Here is an 18,309-nt window from a genome sequence, read left to right as displayed (position 1 = left end):
AAGGATATTGAGCAAATAGAGAAAACAGGGGGAAAGGAGGACCATGGAAATTAATCCAAGGAGAAGATGAAGCATAGTGTATGCATGAGCCAAGAACAAAGAATACTTTCCTTCTGATCCTATGTTCATTCATTCTGTCCTTTCCTGAGAACAAGATAGATAACAGCAGCAGATTGATGGCAGTGGAAGTCATCATAATAAATTGGGCAGTAAAAATACAGGGACCTCTATGCTCAAGTCAAGGAATGGAATAGTCTTCCTCCCAGGTTCTAGAAGTCCTGAATTTGCAAGACATAGTTACAAGTAATTTTTAATACATCTCTTTTAAATTCAATTTTTGTTAAGTCTATTTTCAATAAATAATGGAAAAACCTAGAAATACTGGAGAAGGGAAGAAAGGAGAAATGATTTAGACAGAAGTGTCATCATAAAACAGATTTTGAAGGAAGGCCTGAGCAGAGACTTGGAAGTAGTGGAATAAAAGTAAACCATAGCAACAGGCTTGTTAAAAACTTTGATAAAGCCACTGATTTTCCTTGGTTAGAGCAGTTCCTGCAAGAGATGTGACTTGCAAAAGCAGACTTCTTGCCATGTATCTTGGGTGTCTATTTCCACCACCAATGCTGAGAGCACTTCAGAATTACAGGAGCAGGATCCAATAACATCCCCTCCAAAGGAAAGCCTCAGCTGCAGCAGAGAAAAGTGGAACACTCACACATGCGTAGCTGTAGTAAGGTTTGCCTGTCCTACCACTGGCACACAGAATGTTCTTTTCTGAGTGAATGAAAAATGGAAAGTTTAATAGCCAGCTCACTGGATCACAGGAAAACATTGAACACAGTCACACAAGACGTTCACAGGGAGCCTGGCAAGGGTGAGCTTAGCAGAGGAGCTCCTAGCATTAAAGACCTAGCTCTGAGAAAAATAGCAACTGAGAGTTGCGTGAGAGCTGATCTAACCAGAGGGGAACTTAGAACATGCTCAAGGGTCTCTTTCAGGAATGATTTGATTTAATAAGTTTGTATAAAATTTTGTCACAGAAAGCAGCAGAACATAGAATAGAATCATAGAATCAGTCAGGGTTGGAAGGGACCACAAGGATCATCTAGTTCCAACCCCCCTGCCATGAGCAGGGACACCCTACCCTACATCAGTCTGACCAGAGCCTCATCCAGCCTGGCCTTAAACACCTCCAGGAACGGGACCTTAATCACCTCCCTGGGCAACCCATTCCAGCCTCTCACCACTCTCATGCTCAGCAACTTCCTCCTCACATCCACCCTGGATCTCCCCACCTCCAGCTTTGCTCCATTCTCCCTAGTGCTGTCACTCCCTGATATCCTGAAAAGTCCCTGCCCAGCTCTTTTGTAGGCCCCCTTCAGACACTGGAAGACCACAATGAGGTCACCTGGGAGCCTCCTCTTCTCCTGACTGAACAGCCACAACTCTTTCAGTCTGTCCTCCTAGAAGAGCTGCTCCAGCCCTCTGAGCATCCTCGTGGCCCTTCTCTGGACACTCCAGCATCTCCACATCCTTCTTGTAATGGATGCTCCAGAACTGGATGCAGTACTCCAGGTGGGGTCTCAGCAGAGCACAGTAGAGGGGGAGAATCACCTCCCTCCACCTGCTGGCCACATTTCTCCTGATGCAGCCCAAGATCTGGTTGGCTTTCTGGGTTGCAAGTGCACACTGCTGGCTCATGTTGAGCTTCTCATCCACCAGCACCTCCAGGTCCTCAGGGCTGCTCTCCAGCCAGTCACTGCCCAGCCTGTACTTGAGATTGCCTCAACCCAGATGCAGGACCTTGCACTTGGTCTTGTTGAACCTCATGAGGTTGGCTTGTGCCCACCTCTCCAGCCTGTCCAGGTCACTCTGGATGGCATCCCTTGTTGTAAGGACAGTAAGGTTGAAGGACCATGTCAGTACAAATGAGGATCTGTTGATTGTCTGGAAAGAATTGGATTCCCTGAATTAGAAGGGGAAATAGTATTTAATGAAGTAAATTAAAAACTACAGTTAAAGCTTTGCATTTGAATTGTATCAATAGAAACTTCATCCAGAGTAAAGAGCTGATCATAGATGTGTCAGTAGGGCAGGTTCACTGGGTGGGTGAGGAATTAGCAGTTGATCATAGTATGACAGAGTTGCAAGCAGGATGCAAGTGTGACTGTAGGATACATTGCAAGAGGTAATTTTTAGGAGAGACAGTAGAAGTGACCAGGCCATCATATGAGAACCTGTTGGTACTTCATCTGAAATGTTATGTTCAATTCTTGACGACACCTTATGTCCAGGAAGGGTGAATTGTGAAGAGCAGATGCTGGATAGGGCTTGGAGCTCTGTTAGGGGGAGCGCAGGGGAGTCTGTGTTATGAGAGGAGGAGAAAGCAAGTTTGTGTGTTTAGGCTGGCATATGCAGAGTGGATATAATTGCTGGCTACAAATACCTCAGGCAACTAAATATTTTGAAGGGAGAAAGCAATTTAAGCTAAAGAACAATGCTGGCACAAAACCAAATGGGACTTAATTGTCTATAAATGTAGACTGGAAATTAGGAGAGGTTGCCGTGCCACCAGAGCAGTGAGATCTTGGAGCAGGGTAATGGTGGGAACAAAAGGATTAACCAGTTTTAAGATGAAGCTCAATAAACTTGTGAATGAGATTAGGTGACACAATGCTTGTGAAATCACTAGACTTGTTTGCCCAGGAAGGGCTGTTCATCATAGTGATGAAATGGAGACTGGACTTTTGAGCTCTCAGGTGGTGTCAGTCTCTTCTCATTACTGTTAGGTGATAGAACAAGAGGAAATACTTTCAAGTGGTACCAGGGGAGGTTTAGATTAGATATTAGGAAAATTTTCTTTTCTGAAAGGTTGGTCAGGCATTGGAATAGACTGCTCAGGGAAGTGGAGTCAGTATCCCTGGAAGTGTGCAAGAAATGTGCACCAAGTCAAATGGACTTGACACTTCAGGATGTGGTTTAATGACCATGGTGGACTTACATTGATGGTTGGACTCGATGATCTTGGAAGTCTTTTCTAACCAAAACAATTCTGTGATTTTATGTGCACCATTGAAAATCAACAGACTTCTGTGGTAATTCTGCTATCTGTATGAGACCAAGTCTCAAGTTGTGCTGGGGGAGGTCTAAGCTGGATGTTAGGAGGAAGTTCTTGCCAGAGAGAATGATTGGCATTGGAATGGGCTGCCCAGGGAGGTGGTGGAGTCGCCGTCCCTGGAGGTCTTCAAGCAAAGCCTGGCTGAGGCACTTAGTGCCATGGTCTAGTTGACTGGCTAGGGCTGGGTGCTAGGTTGGACTGGATGATCTTGGAGGTCTTTTTCAACCTGGTTGATTCTATGACTCTATGACCAGGCAGTGTCCACAATAATGGATGGTATCTTGGAATAGCTATTCAAAAATAATTTTCTTTGATGGAGAAGATTTACTGCATTGCAGGCAATTTATCACATGAAAATATTTCTATATCTTGATTTCAAGTTTTAGTTCTGAAGTCTTGCAAAACTGCTGGGAGCTTCACTGGAGGTCTGATGCATTTTGGCGCTCTGCAAACACACAAATTGGTCATAGCAGGTGCTTGTGGAGCTTGTGCTGCCAATGTGACTTGTTTGCACAGAATTAAATAATTCATCAGGGCATAAAAGATAAAAACTGAATTTCTCTTTCTGAAAGCAATATGGGAATTAACCTACATTACAGAGCTTAAACTGCACTGATTCTCCTCCAGGGGTGGAATAAAATGTTCAGCATCACCTCTAATCTGTGAAAAATCTAAACCATGTGGAAATCTTCCTAATTCCCTCAGGTGTTTTTGATACTCATACCCGTAGGTCCTAGACTATTTTGATTTGGGTTGTTTTGTTGTGGTTTATTTTTCCCTGGTGCACGAATCTCAGTTCCAGATGTGAGATTTTTCACTAATAAAGTGATTACACTACTTTCTAGCACTGAGGAGCTTATATCAATAGAGAATATCAATACTAATAGAGAAAAAAATATCATTCTTAATAATCTGAGTTAGTTGCTCTAGTTTTAATTTTATCATTGAAGCATAGTCTCAAGTTGTGCCAGGGGAGGTATAAGCTGGATGTTAAGAGGAAGCTGTTGGCAGAGAGAGTGATTGGCATTGGAATGGGCTGCCCAGGGAGGTGGAGGAGTCATAGTCCCTGGAGATGTTCAAGCAGAGCCTGGATGAGGCACTTAGTGCCATGGTCTCATTGACTGTCCAGGTCTGGGTGCTAGGTTGGACTGGATGATCTTAGAATCATAGAATCACAGAATCAACCAGGTCGGAAGAGACATCCAAGATCATCCAGTCCAACCTAGCACCCAGCCCTATCCAGTCAACTAGACCATGGCACTAAGTGCCTCAGACAGGCTTTGCTTCAACACCTCCAGGGACGGCGACTCCACCACCTCCCTGGGCAGCCCATTCCAATGCCAATCACTCTCTCTGCCAACAACTTCCTCTTAACATCCAGCCTATAACTCCCCTGGCACAACTTGAAACTGTGTCCCCTTCTTCTATTGCTGGTTGCCTGGGAGAATCTTGGAGGTCTCTTCCAACCTGGTTGATTCTATGATTCTCTAATTTTTCTACCTACAGAGAGCCCTTTAGCTCCTGTTCCTTGCCTAAAAATTGGGTCATGGGTTCAGAAAAGGAGTAGAACTTTTCACACATTTTTCCTTTGGGCAGAGAAATGGCTTCTTGGGAGTTCTGCCTCTGCAACACAAAGATTGCTGTGATTTTTTCACTAGACCTTTCGAAGTAACAATACAGCTTCTTTTTTTCCAGCTCATCACCTGTAGCAGTCATTCAGCCCTGTAGCTCATATCCTATTTTTGAAGAGCCATTTCCCCTCAGTGCACATGTCTTTTCCCTGTGTTTATATGAAGCAGTCAGTGGGGCTTTCAGCAGTGAGGATCAGAATGAAATCAAATGAATTAGTTCCAAAGATAGGAAGCCATTTCACACCTTGGAGCCTCATTTTGCTCCAGATGTAGCATGTAGCTCACACTGCTTAGAGCCAATTATAAACCAAGTGACCTGCCATGACACTTAAAATCTTGGTAGAATTTGCACTTTGCCTGCAAGATGACACTTCATTTTCATCCTGTTTGAGTTTGGATCTGTAGCTGTGAACAGGGGGATTGCCCTGGAGTAATGATGAAAATGGGATTTCATTCACTGTACTTGTGGAGAGTTGCATTGATACATGCATTCCATTAACAATGCACCAAGGTGCTGTGATAAATACAATTCCTGCTGGCTTTTAAAAAGAAATCCAAAGTGAATTTAGGTTGGACACAATCTAATTCTGCAGTGACAATCAAATCAGGGAGTGACAGGACTAGGGGGAATGGAGCAAAGCTGAAGATGGGTAGATTCAGAGTGGACATGAGGAGGAAGTTGTTCAGCATGAGAGTGGTGAGAGGCTGGAATGGGTTGTCCCAGGGAGGTGGTTGAGGCTTCATCCCTGGAGGTGTTTAAGGCCAGGCTGGATGAGGCTGTGGGCAGGCTGCTCTAGGGTAGGGTGTCCCTGCCCATGGCAGAGGGGTTGTAACTAGATGGTCCTTGTGGTCCCTTCCAACCCTGACTGATTCTATGAAATCCAAAGTGTTTGCATTAATTTTGTTTTGTTTTGTTTTAAAGGGAGTGGTAACCTTTAGTTGTGATTTATGGAGGTCTTATTGCCACATCTATTCCTGGGATGTTCTCACACCACTTCATTCTGGAGGAATGATTTGGATTCAAAAACAACTTTTAACTGACTTTTTTACCTTTCAGCGTAGAATGTTTTGTGATGTGTCCCCAGGCAAGCATCCTACAGAGAAATGTCATTCTTGTCTCAAGACTCTGAGTCTGTTGATGGTGGTTGACACAATCTAGCACAGATCACAGAGGAACACATCCAGACAGTCCTTGAAAGTCTCCAGTTGATGTGTAGCTAGGTAGGAGTTGGTCTCTTCTCCCAGGCAATGACCAGCAACAGAACAAGGGGGCACAGTCTCAAGTTGTGCCAGGGGAGGTCTAGGCTGGATGTTAGGAGGAAGTTGTTGGCAGAGAGAGTGCTTGGCATTGGAATGGGCTGCCCAGGGAGGTGGTGGAGTCACTGTCCCTGGAGGTCTTCAAGCAAAGCCTGGCTGAGGCACTTAGTGCCATGGTCTAGTTGACTGGCTAGGGCTGGGTGCTAGGTTGGACTGGCTGATCTTGGATGTCTCTTCCAACCTGGTTGATTCTATGATTCTATGATCAGTCCCTCCTCAACTTCAGAGTTTTTGGATTGGGGTGGGGAAGGAAGTGAAATTTCAATTGTAGAGTTTACATCATAGCAGGAACCTAAGTACCAGGAGGGTGGAAGCTTTGCTGTGGTGAGAACAGCCTACTTGCAGTGTGCTCTGTGCCTCAGTGTCTTTAAAACACAGCTCATAAATCTTGCCATCATTTACATATTGTTTTGATATGAGGTTTCTCTCCAAGTCTGAATTAACATTAATTATTAGTCGTGGGACTGCTGGTTCTCTTTGATTCCTCCCCACCTCCATATTGCCATGTATGCAGCCCCTTCTTCAGGACAGAGGACAGGCTGAACCACCCTCGCTGAGATTACTCCATCACCTCTAATGGTGTAGCACAAAGCCATACATTTCTCCACTCTGGAGTCTAAAGTCTCTGAACTTTATTAGCCCAAGGGAGTGGTAGGCCCAAGCGTGCTCCAAAATGCCGATCTCCTGCTTTGATAACTGAGCTTTAAAATCAAGATAAACAACCTGCCCTGTACACTGAACCTGTCCTAATTGCACCCTTGGAGGAAATCAGCCAATCAATGAGTGTGTGTCGCCTGCTAATGAATATTTGTCATTTTGGAAGGTTTTGTATGTGATGTTGCACATAGCTCCTGCAGTTAATAGCAAGAGTGGCTTTGATGACCCTATTCAGGAGGAGAAGCTGAGTTTATCTAGACCAAGAAACTGTGTTGTGTTTTAATTTCACGTGTTAGCTGAGCATGGTCCCTCTTATTCACATTGTATTAGCTACAATTCCTTCCAAACTGTTTATACTTTGTGCTAAGTTGTGTTTAAAATCCTATTCACTGTTACATTTCCTAGTCTAGACTAGAGGAGGGTTGACCCCCTAAAGGACTCAGAGCAGGGCTTTGTTTACTTGCAGGGGGTGGAAAAGGGAGACAGGGAAGGAAGAAGTAACGATGTCTGAAACCATCCAAGTTGCTTTTGCCATGTCAAGTGTTTTGCTGTTTGTTACTCTCCTCACATTTATTACTGCAAAGATTTTTCTTTTTGAGAAATGGCTCTCAGGTTATGAGGGTGACTTTGCAAACCGTGGAACTGTTGCCACCAGCAAAGGTCTTAGGTGTTGAGCATTGGGAGCCAGAGCTCTCTGTGGGAGAAGTGAAAGGAGGAATGCAGAGAGGAAGTATCTGATTCAGGTTGCCAGCCTGGCAGGAGCCCCAAGGAGCCACACGCTAAGACGTTTGTTGAACCAGAAACACACCATAAGACATTCCAGAGCCAAAGGGAAAACTTTCTTTTCAGATGTAGCCCAGTAATAGGAGAAAGAAAGGGAATTTGATGTGTGTTTTGCTCCCAGGATGACCTGACAATAGGACATCCTTCCTTCTACAAGTCACAGACGACACAATTACGAGTGCTGTACTTGGGCTCACAGTCTAGCGCCTTACTGACACACATACAGAGCCTGAGCAACCAGATTAGGAACCTGAAGCAGTCATTAGGACATCAAGTGATGTGAAATGTCTTCAGTGTTGCTGATAGAAAGTCGTCTAACACCTTTTAGATTCTGCTCTGCTCTAAATCTTCTTAACTTCCTTGAATTTGGTTTTCATCCCCTAGTCCCTCACAGTAGGTCTGCAGTTGGCAGGTTAGACAGGAATAGCAAACCTATGGCTCCATTGCCTTTTACTCATTCTGCCTTTACTATAACCTGATGTGGTTCTGGTTTAGTAGTGCAAATGGCACACCTTGGGGAGACAAATGTTGGTATCTCAGCCAAGCTTTAAATACTTCATAATTCCAAACCTTTCTCAAATGATGGCTCAGGTTATTGACTTGAAATGTAGACAGTGTCTCACATCATAGTGATACTGCCTTGTGACTACCAGAAGAGAATTGCTGTAAACTCTAAAGTTGAGTGTAAAATTCCCACTGATAGAATCATAGAATTAACCAGGTTGGAAGAGACCTCCAAGAGCATCCAGTCCAACCTAGCACCCAGCCCTGTCCAGTCAACTAGACCATGGCACTAAGTGCCTCAGCCAGGCTTTTTGTCAACACCTCCAGAGATGGCGACTCCACCACCTCCCTGGGCAGCCCATTCCAATGCCAATCACTCTCTCTGTGAAGAACTTCCTCCTAACATCCAGCCTATACTTCCCCCGGCACAACTTGAGACTAGTAGAGGTAGACTTAACCTGTTCCCAGGAGTTGTTGAAATTTGGCTTCCTCCCTGATTTTCCTACTGATTTCCCCATGTTTCACTTACTTAAGATCCCCTCCTCTCTGGAATGTCTAACCTTTCTTTAAATCACCTTCTTCCTACAGCCCCATGACAACTGCACTCCCACAGTTGCCATTCAAATATAAATAAGTTAGTTAAATGATTTACCAAAACGTGGTGAAACAAATAGACCTCTCCTGTGTTTTGTTTGAGGGGTTTTCAGTTTGTTTTCTAAAACATCCTTTTCCTTCTCTTTATGTTTCTAATCCAGAGCCTTACAACAAGGGCTTTTTCTGCCTTGTCTGTTAAATTCCATGCACATCAATAACACTGTGTATCAACATTCCTTAGTAAATGTTGGGTTCTCTATGTATCTCCCTTCCTGGGCAAGATTATTCTATACTGTGTATTTACTAGAGCCTACATCCTGTCTACTTCAGCTACTCGAGTAAGTAGCAATGTTTTAACTGCTGAGTATATAGTCTGCGTCATTTATTTGTCCTGACTAGATTCACTGCTGATTTCATAAACATTTGGGGAAAGAAATACCAAACCAGCAAATATTTGGAGAACCCCCTAATGCAGGATCTTAAGAGGATGATATCGTCTCTCAGTTTGAAGATTAAAATCAGTGCTGTTCACAGCTGATTAACTTTCCTTTCTAATATTTCCCACAAATTGAGTTAATGTAATAAAACTTAATGAAACAAGGTTTAGTAAAGCCACAGAGAATATTTACATGACAGCAAGCTATAGAGTGGTTCAGGCTCAGGCTGTCCCAGTGTTCACTTTGTAATGGCACTCTGCTTTATCCTGCCCGGTGGATGGGGGTAGCGATGACAACGGTCCTTGCGTGGGGTTGAAACAGCCCCTTTGCTGACTCGAAGGTGAGGTGAAGTAGCTGCACTGTATTTTCTTTGTGTCTAGTCAATGGTTGACCATTGCTTGCTTTCCCATTAGCTCTGATGATTTTCATTTTTGGTCCTACAGAGTCATCAGCAAAGTAGTGCCAGCTCCAGAGGCCAAACCTGCTACTCCTGTCAGCCGGCCCAAAACACCTCCACCTGTACCATCACCAGTACCGGCTCCTGTTCATGTCACCCCTCCTCCAGCTCCAGCTCCTCCTCCTCCACAGGCTACTGTCTCACCAGTCCTGATCCCACCACCCTCTCCAGCTGTCTCGGCAGCAGGAGGCTCCAAAGCTCCGGTTAGGAGCGTGGTGACTGAGACCGTCAGTACTTATGTGGTAAGTCACACACTGCTGTTTTGTCCCTGTGCTGGTGACATTCGTCTCTTGGATCCTCAAACCCCTGGGTGGCTCATCATCTCAAACTGATGGTACCTGCACTTGTGATGTTGCTCGCTGTCAAATTATTTTATCCAGCCCTTGCTTCCATGCACATGTTTTGAGTGGGTTGATGACTTAGTTAAATCATTGCTACTTTGAATATTTTCATTGTTCCTAATTCAGTGTTTTAAGTTTCTTCTAGCAAGTGCAGTTGTATCCCAGCTGGTGTTTTCTGTTAACTGAGCAAGAGCATTTATTTTTGGAGGTGGGAATGTTTTTATAGATGCTTTCTTAAGCACCTGAATTGAAACCTCAAATGTCAAACTCGCCATAGATTTTGCTGTCAGTCAGGTGAAGTACAAAACCCTCATACAACATCAAGGATTTGACTTAGCCCTCATTTGAAATGTGTAGAGGGCACTAATCTCTTTTCTGAGTTCCTCAGCATACAGAAATGGCAAATGTTTGTACATCTCAGAAAGTGCATATATAGTTCACTAAGTCTACAGTTCGTTTGTCTGCTTGGCATGCACCCTGACCTTGGCCTCTGTCTGGTAACATTAAGACTTAGAATCATACTTTGGGTTGGAAGGCATCTTTAAGATCCCCTAGTTCCAACCTCCCTACCACAAGCAAGGGCACACCAGACCAGGTTGCTCAAAGGCCCATCCAAACTGGCTCAGAACTCTTTCAGGAATGGGGCATCCACATCTCTGGGTAACCTGTTCCAGTGTCTCACCACCCTCATAGCGAAGAACTTCTTACTTCTTCCCTCTGTCTAATCTAAATCTACCCACTTTGAGTTTAAATTCACTACCTCTTGTCCTATCTTCCTCCTCTGCCACTTAACATGACGTAGGAACTACTTTCTCTAAAGGAACAGGGACATACCTGAGGGCAGGATTGCTGTGCTACTGAAAATTTCTGCTTTAGAGGCAATGTGAATGGAAGTCCTGACCATTTCTGGTCAATTCCAGCTTCTCACTGAAGAGCAGCAGATAGCATTAACAATGGCAGCAATGTTGTTACCCTCCCTGTCCTGGCTAAATTCCATTTTGGTCGAAGACACCTTGCTTATCTATATTGGATTGCAGTTTAAAAAGCCATTTAAAACACCTAAAGCTTGCTTTTATTGCAGGGTTTTCTACTTTAATTGCAACATTTGCATGATTTTCCTCCTGATTTTGTTTTTCTTTTTTTAATTTCTGTTGTGGTCATGATTCCTCATGTAAATCTACCCTGCTGTTTCTAATGGAAAAGATGCTCTTCCCTGCTGGACCTAAACTGTTGGATCATGTTACTGGTCTCTATTTAAACAGCTGCTACATTTCACTCCTGAGTTAGTTACAGCACCAGACAACCTCACCGAGCTGTGTATATCTTTGGGATGCAGGATGCACATCCTCACCTTCTGAATTGCAGGAGTAAATGCAGGGTCAGTCCTGCATATCAAAGTAGTGGCCAGAAGCTTGGAAATTCAATCTAAGAGAGAAACATTTCCAAAATACTGCCCATTTTCTTCAGTAAGCTGTAAAGGCAAATAATTTACAGATTCTGTTAGTTTAAAGACGAAAAATCTAGAACTTTGCCCAGATACTTCTAGTGGTAAGACTCTTAACACTAAATTCAAAGGATGTGTGGGGTCCAGGTTATTTCTTTCTTTACAACACTATGGTTGAAACCAGAACTTCACTGCATTAGGATCCAGCAGGGAGAGAGACTCCTGATGACACTTATAAATGAAAAAAACTGAGAGAATCATAGAATCATAGAATCAACCAGGTTGGAAGAGACCTCCAAGATCATCCACTCCAACCTAGCACCCAGCCCTATCCAGTCAACTAGACCATGGCACCAAGTGCCTCATCCAGTCTGCTCTTGAGGACCTCAAGGGATGGTGCCTCCCCCACCTCCCTGGGCAGCCCATTCCAATGCCAATCACTCTCTCTGCCAACAACTTCCTCCTAACATCCAGCCTATACCTACCCCAGCACAACTTGAGACTGTGTCCCCTTGTTCTATTGCTGGTTGCCTGGGAGAAGAGGCCAACACTCACCTGGCTACAATGTCCCTTCAAGTAGTTGTAGACAGCAATGAGGTCACCCCTGAGCCTTCTCTTCTCCAGGCTAAACAACCTCAGCTCCCTCAGCCTCTCCTCATAGGGTTTGTGTTCCAGGCCTCTCATCAGCTTTGTTGCCCTTCTCTGGACACAGAGGAAGGGAATAATTAATAACTGTTATCCTCTTGCATGAAGGGAATCCAGAACACAGAATGATGAAATGACTTTCCCTGAGTTGCATGGGAAAGCTCTTCTGGAGATAAGATTAGAGCCAGTGTGACAGAGGTGGTCAACTCCCATCTGCAGGGGAGGACAGGAGGATGTTCTAGTTTAAGAAGAAAAGCTAGGATGTGGGCTCTCCCTGCAGGATAGCATCTCAGATCACGGAGTGTGCTCTGATCGTTAACTCCCGGAGGTCTGTACAAAAATAGCAGCCACCAGTCACACGCTGCCCCTCCTTCCACGACCCTTTGCTCACTAAGGAATGAGAAATTATGCAATATTTTTAACATCCCCCATTCAGCAGTCCAAGCTCTGGTTTAACAAGCAGGCAGAGGTTTCTGTGCTTACAGAACATCCTCTCCAACCTCCTGAATGCCTAACACAGGTATTCTGCGGATAGACATCACCCCTGAAAACATAGGGTTTGGAAATGTTAGGGTCTTTGTCTTCTAATGGGACAACATGAGGCAGTGCTACCTACACCTGGCACACTGCAGGCAGCAGTCTGGATGGGGTGCCTGCCAAGTGCCAAGGCTGTGCTGCAGGATGGTTTGAGTGCAGCCAGGTTGCTCAAACAAGTTGTAAAGGGCTGTAGCTGTCAGCGCAACAGCCTGCAGCGTCACTTATCTGCGGCACCGTGGCACAGCATCTCCATTCCCCCACAGAAATGACAGCAGCCCCTTTCACACCAGGCACAGGCAGTTTGCCTGTGAACCAGATGCTTCTCTACCAGCTTAAAATGGCTCTGCCAGATGCAAAATTAGATGCATAGAAAGGAATGATTATTGCAATCAATGTTAGGAGGAAGTTCTTCACAGAGAGAGTGATTGGCATTGGAATGGGCTGCCCAGGAAGGTGGTAGAGTTGCCATCCCTGGAGGTGTTGAAGAAAAGCCTGGATGAGGCACTTAGTGCCATGGTCTAGTTGATTGGATAGGACTGGGTGATAGATTGGACTGGATGATCTTGGAGATCTCTTCCAACCTGGTTGATTCTATGACTCTTTGAATTTGCTTTAAAATTGACTTCATGGCATGATGTTGACTACGCTGTATTGCTATTGGGAAGGGGATTGTTCCCAGCTTAATATTCCTGGGCTTTGCATTTTCTAGTTTTAAGCCCCCCCCCAAAAAAAAAAAATATGGCTGATAGATAGATACATCAAGGAGGTAGGAAATCACTCAGTCAAGAGTGATGTGTTGGTTGCAGCCCTGGTACATGCCTATTGATTTCTCAGGAAACAGCGAGAGATGTACAGACCACCATGCAGTGCCTTTTTTTTAACCCTAAGAGCATTTGGGGCTTTTCATCTATTACTTTTTTAATACCATTTTTGTACAGATAGCAAAAAGTTATTGCCTCAGATATGTGGAAATGCACAAGAGCTGAGAACAAGCCAGTTTATGGTTTTGAGATTCTGTGATAATGTGCCCATTTTCATAAAGGAATGATGAAAACGAGGTAATAGCACAGACATTTTGTACCCTCTGTTGTTAACTGCACTTCTTCAGGTGGATTTGCTTTCATCCTGCTTGTATGTTTTTACCAAAGAAACCACTTGAAATTTCAAAATACAAATAATGGGTCCAGCATGATATTAACAACAAAAGAGATTTTTCATAACGCTCTGAACATGATAAATCCAGTAGGCAGCTGCTTAGCACTGTAAATGAACTGCCTCTCTTGTTTTCCTTTACTGTTTAGTAAATGGTGCTGTGGCAGAAATGTCATAAGGGGAATGGAAAGTTACTGAGTAACAACTTTTTTTATATCCTGATCTTATCAGCTTGTTGAAGTTGAAGACTTTGGCTAATAAGTAATACAGCAATGTATACACACACAGCCCTGTATATTTTACATACATATAAGACTGTTATCATACGCAGGAGGCTGCTGCTGCTGCTGCTTCTTGCCATTAACAGGGTAGGAGTTAAAAAGCTGTGATAGTGCAGACAGAGAAGGAATTGTGTCCTTAAGCTCTGGCTCCTATATGTGAGTGCCTGCACTTGGGCTGGGTAGTGTAACTGGCTGTACTGGTTTACAGGACAATACAGAAAAACACATGCTTTTGTCATGTACTCTATAGGGCAGTCAATGAAGACCAGGGGCTTCTCATCAGAGAATTCCTTAATAACCACCCTGAGCACTGAATAACTTTGTTGGATAAGCAAGAAACTTTTTAACTGTCAGTTTTGCTGCCTGCTTAGCCCTGAAAACCAAATAACTTCCCTTTTTCCCTTTGCACCAGATCCGAGACGAGTGGGGTAACCAGATCTGGATCTGTCCTGGCTGTAACAAGCCAGATGATGGCAGTCCAATGATAGGTTGTGATGACTGCGATGATTGGTATCACTGGTAAGTTGCTCTCATCCATCCCATTCAGCCCTTCCCTGCAAGACTGAGACTACATAATTAAACCCTTTCTTATTACTTTATGGTTCGCGATGCTGGGAATATTTGAATAGCTTTGCTGTGCCCAATTTAATAATCTGGAAGATATTTTTATCTCTGTTTTTCTGGAATTTGAAAGAGCAGATTTTAAGCTGTGAGGGAGAGTTACTTTTTAATTAATGGGCACTGGTGATAACATTTGTTTTTGAAACTGCTGGGGAATATTGCTGACGCCGGTAACTTTGTGAGAACTACAGGATTACGAGCATAGTGTACACAGATAGACAGTTCAAATTATGAAGCATTGTGTGAACAGTAATATAAATGTCATCTCTTATAAAAGGGCTGGAGGGAATTCATCACTTTTTTTAGGTGTTTTCTTAAACAGCTACATAAAATCAGAAGGGTTGTGGGGTTTTTTTGTGTAGATGGGTTAAAGAAGCATTTGGAATCATTTTAAATCCAGCTCTTTATACCTGAAAGTGCACTGGTGTTTTCTATTAAAATAACAGTTCTGATATGGATTTTTTGTCTCAAAGCAAGATTTTTAACAGATTTCTAGTTGTTCACTATATTCATTAAGGTAATTGCTGTATTAGTATGAAGGGCAGATCTTTCCTCCCACTGAAAAGTTTCATTTCTTTGGGGAAGAAACAAAAGTGACTCTGCTGAGATGGCAACGATATTTTCCTGTCCTTCACAGGCCTTGCGTTGGGATTACAACCGCACCCCCTGAAGAAATCCAGTGGTTCTGCTCCAAGTGTGCCAACAAAAAGAAAGATAAAAAACACAAGAAGAGGAAGCACAGGGCACACTGAGGGCTTTGCAGCAGACTGAAGTCGAGTGGTCACCGCGGCACTTTCTGTCCTGACTCGGTTGCAGGGAGGATCCAGCCTGCTCGCGTCTCACCCTCCGTCACCGGCCGTTGGGGTTTTGGCTCTGGAGTGAAACAGAGGCAAGGAGATGCTCTCTGTCAGGGGCTGTTGCGTTCTGCAGACCATCTGAGCACAGGGGGGTGGATTTTGGTACATGCTGAATGCTGTCTTTTACCTACTGAGGGAAATTTGCACAGAGCGGTATGAAGACTTGGGTACCGCTCCCGCTCCTCTGGCTTGGCAGCAACAAAGATGAATGTTGTAAATACAGATATCTGTCCTAGTCTGTCTCAGTTTATTATTAATCCCTCTCTACAGTAAGGTGCTGAGAGGAGGAGAAAATGTAAATTGCAGTAAGTTGTAAACTGAGGAGACCTTCTGGAATGATTTCTCTAGTCTGGATGCAGTTCAGCCTCTACTCCTGCTGAGCCAGATCATCGTAACATGGAAATAAAAAAGTGGCTGGTAAATATTTTTGTGATGAGAATATATGAAGCTTTTTTTCCCCTTGATTTTTAGTACTAACATAAAATAAACACGTTCAAGCTTTTGTGATATATCTTCTATTTTTAAACAAACAAACAAAAGTTTCTATTGTGTCGATTTTTTTTTTTCCCCTCCTGTGTGAATTTATTTTGGTGGACCTGTAATATATTTTATACTTTGTTGGGTTTTGTTTTGTGGGGTTTTTTTTTTGGGTTGGTTGTTGTTTTGGGTTTTTTTAAGTCTTTGTCAATGTACCTTTTCCTTGCTTGTACATTTCATTAGTGTGTAAAAAAAAAAAACCAAACACTTCCCATTAAACAGTTTTCACACCTGTAAATACCTGATATTTATAAAGTAACTTTTGGGTTTTTTAAGGCTTGAGGATTTTTATTTTTGTTGGCCTGAGATTACAAACCTTAGCAGCTACTAAAAAAAGCCCACGCAACATATGCCTGTCCCCTATGGCTTTAAGAGATCTGCCCCACTGGTGCATGCACGAGGAGTTGGCCAGCACCATAATTAGGCCTCGATTCAGATACTTAAACATGTGGTAACTTCTTAAGAAGTGAGTAATCCTATTGCCTTCAAGGAGCCTGTTCCCACACTTCGTTATACATGTGCTTAAATGCCTTCTGAATTGAGAGCTTAGGCCAGGGGGGCTCTGCACTTTTAATGGAAGCTACAGTGTGTTAATCTGTAGCTGAAAATGAGCCTTTTTCTTTTCCCCCTTTTCTTTTTGCTGTTGTCAAGAAGTGCTGGTGATTTTTGCCAAACCCATCAGGCTCACTTTTAGATGGAGGAGATGCAGAATGGCATCGAGGCCAGAAGGTGCATTAGTCAGCTTTGTGTATCCCTCTTGGAAAGACCAATAAAGTGCATGCAAGTTGTAATCCCTGTTGAAAATGAAGAGGGGAATTGTAGAATAAAAAGAAAACCCAAGCAAGTCAGTGTTAGATATTGTTAGTGCAATGGGTCTCAGAGCTAAAGAAAAGAATAAGTCTGGGAAATAATTGACACCTTTTGTTTCCAAAGCAAATTTAGACTTGGTTAATTTGGGGATATTTCTGTTCTAAACCATACCAGTAGGGAACATCTGGTGTTGGAGGATATGGTCCTTTTAACCTGTTGCATCCAATGCATCCAATGCATCCAAATTGATATTAATGAGAATGAATTAGTCATGTTTTTTTTTTTAAAGCACCAATCTCGTTAGGGAAATGAAGCTTTGCTGATAGAACTGTTAAATTGCAAATCAGTGGAGATATGGATGAAATTGGTTTATTAAAACTGCACTGTTACCTTCTTTGTTCAATGCCACCTCATTTATATTCCGTCCCTGCTAATTGCTGATTGAGAAAGTTCTTGGGTCTGGTCTTTGGTTTTTGGTTGGTTTTCTTTGGAGTTGTTGGATGTTGCAAACCTGATTTCTTGGGGGGGGGTTTTTTCCTCCACGTGCGAAATACAGAGTCTTTGGTCATTTCTGGTTGCAATAATAAAGAACTAGCTTTTGGTAAGGTGTTTATCCATTTTCTCCTCCCTCCTCTTAATCAGAACTTCTCACATTTAGTCAATTAAATTATTCAAGATGCCACGGGGAGGGCTGAACTTTGCTATTTCGATGGCCGCTCAGCCATTTCTATGCATGCTTGTGCCTGGCTGCTGCCAGGGTTGGTTTCCTAGCCTGGGGTTTATGATTTTATAAATGACCCCTGTGGCAGTAAAACCAAAGCATCATTTTCAGGAGGCTCGTGTGGCTGACGGGATTAGTAACGGGAGAAGGGGCCCTTCACCTCCGGGTCATCGGTTTGAAGCCAGCCTTGGTCTGTAGCCGTGCGGAGCCTGCTTCCCCTTTCACTTACGCTGCTGTGTATCAGGAATCAGTGGTATAAAAGAATAATTGGCTTCCAGAAATAGTTACCCCTTGCACAGCCATGTGGCCTGGACCTTCCTTGTACCATCCAGTGCTGAGCAAGCCCAGCTGCTTTCCCAGGTGTTTGTTTTTGCAACCCAACTTCGTGTTTCTTCTCCGTAAACTCTGACAGAGTTAGGGCTGCTCCCGTGATTCGCTGATCAATTTTATGGTTGAGCATTTGTGTTCCTCTAAATCCATTTATGATTTGGGGTTTGGACTCTACTGTCCAGGGGAAGAGGGCATGGAGAGTGGATTGAAGGTTGTTGGATGTTGACATTACTGAATGGTTTTCCTACCTCAGAGGACAACGCCATCCAAGAGTAAAATCCATGATCATAGAATCGTAGAATCAACCAGGTTGGAAGAGACCTCCAAGATCATCCACTCCAACCTATAAATCATCCAGTCCAGCCTATAGAGCATCCAGTCCAACCTATATGATAAGCACTACCTCTGGAAAACATCTCTATTTCTGTTAGTAGTTGGACTAGAACTGGTTAGAAGATTAGAAAGTGAAGCATTTAAATAGTTTTCAGTGAGGAGAAGTCAGCTTGCCATCTGCCCATGGTATAGAGAGAAGACA

At 43.5% G+C, this 18,309-nt stretch overlaps 1 protein-coding gene across 1 annotated transcript in view; it reads left to right on the top strand.

Moving 5' to 3' along the window:
• The window catches only part of TAF3 (TATA-box binding protein associated factor 3), a 144,339-nt gene extending 127,011 nt beyond the window's left edge, over positions 1–17,328 (top strand). The window contains exons 5-7 of the mRNA XM_064142689.1: positions 9,485–9,740; positions 14,311–14,417; positions 15,157–17,328. Coding sequence (XP_063998759.1) covers positions 9,485–9,740; positions 14,311–14,417; positions 15,157–15,271 — 478 coding nt within the window. The 3' untranslated portion in view covers positions 15,272–17,328. The remainder of the gene's footprint in view (positions 1–9,484; positions 9,741–14,310; positions 14,418–15,156) is intronic.
• Positions 17,329–18,309: the final 981 nt, after the last annotated feature.

This window comes from Pogoniulus pusillus, chromosome 4 (genome assembly GCF_015220805.1).
Source record: "Pogoniulus pusillus isolate bPogPus1 chromosome 4, bPogPus1.pri, whole genome shotgun sequence".
NCBI classification, from domain to species: domain Eukaryota; kingdom Metazoa; phylum Chordata; class Aves; order Piciformes; family Lybiidae; genus Pogoniulus; species Pogoniulus pusillus.
Note: the sequence above shows the minus strand (reverse complement) of the source record. Positions and strands in the feature narration are given on the sequence as shown.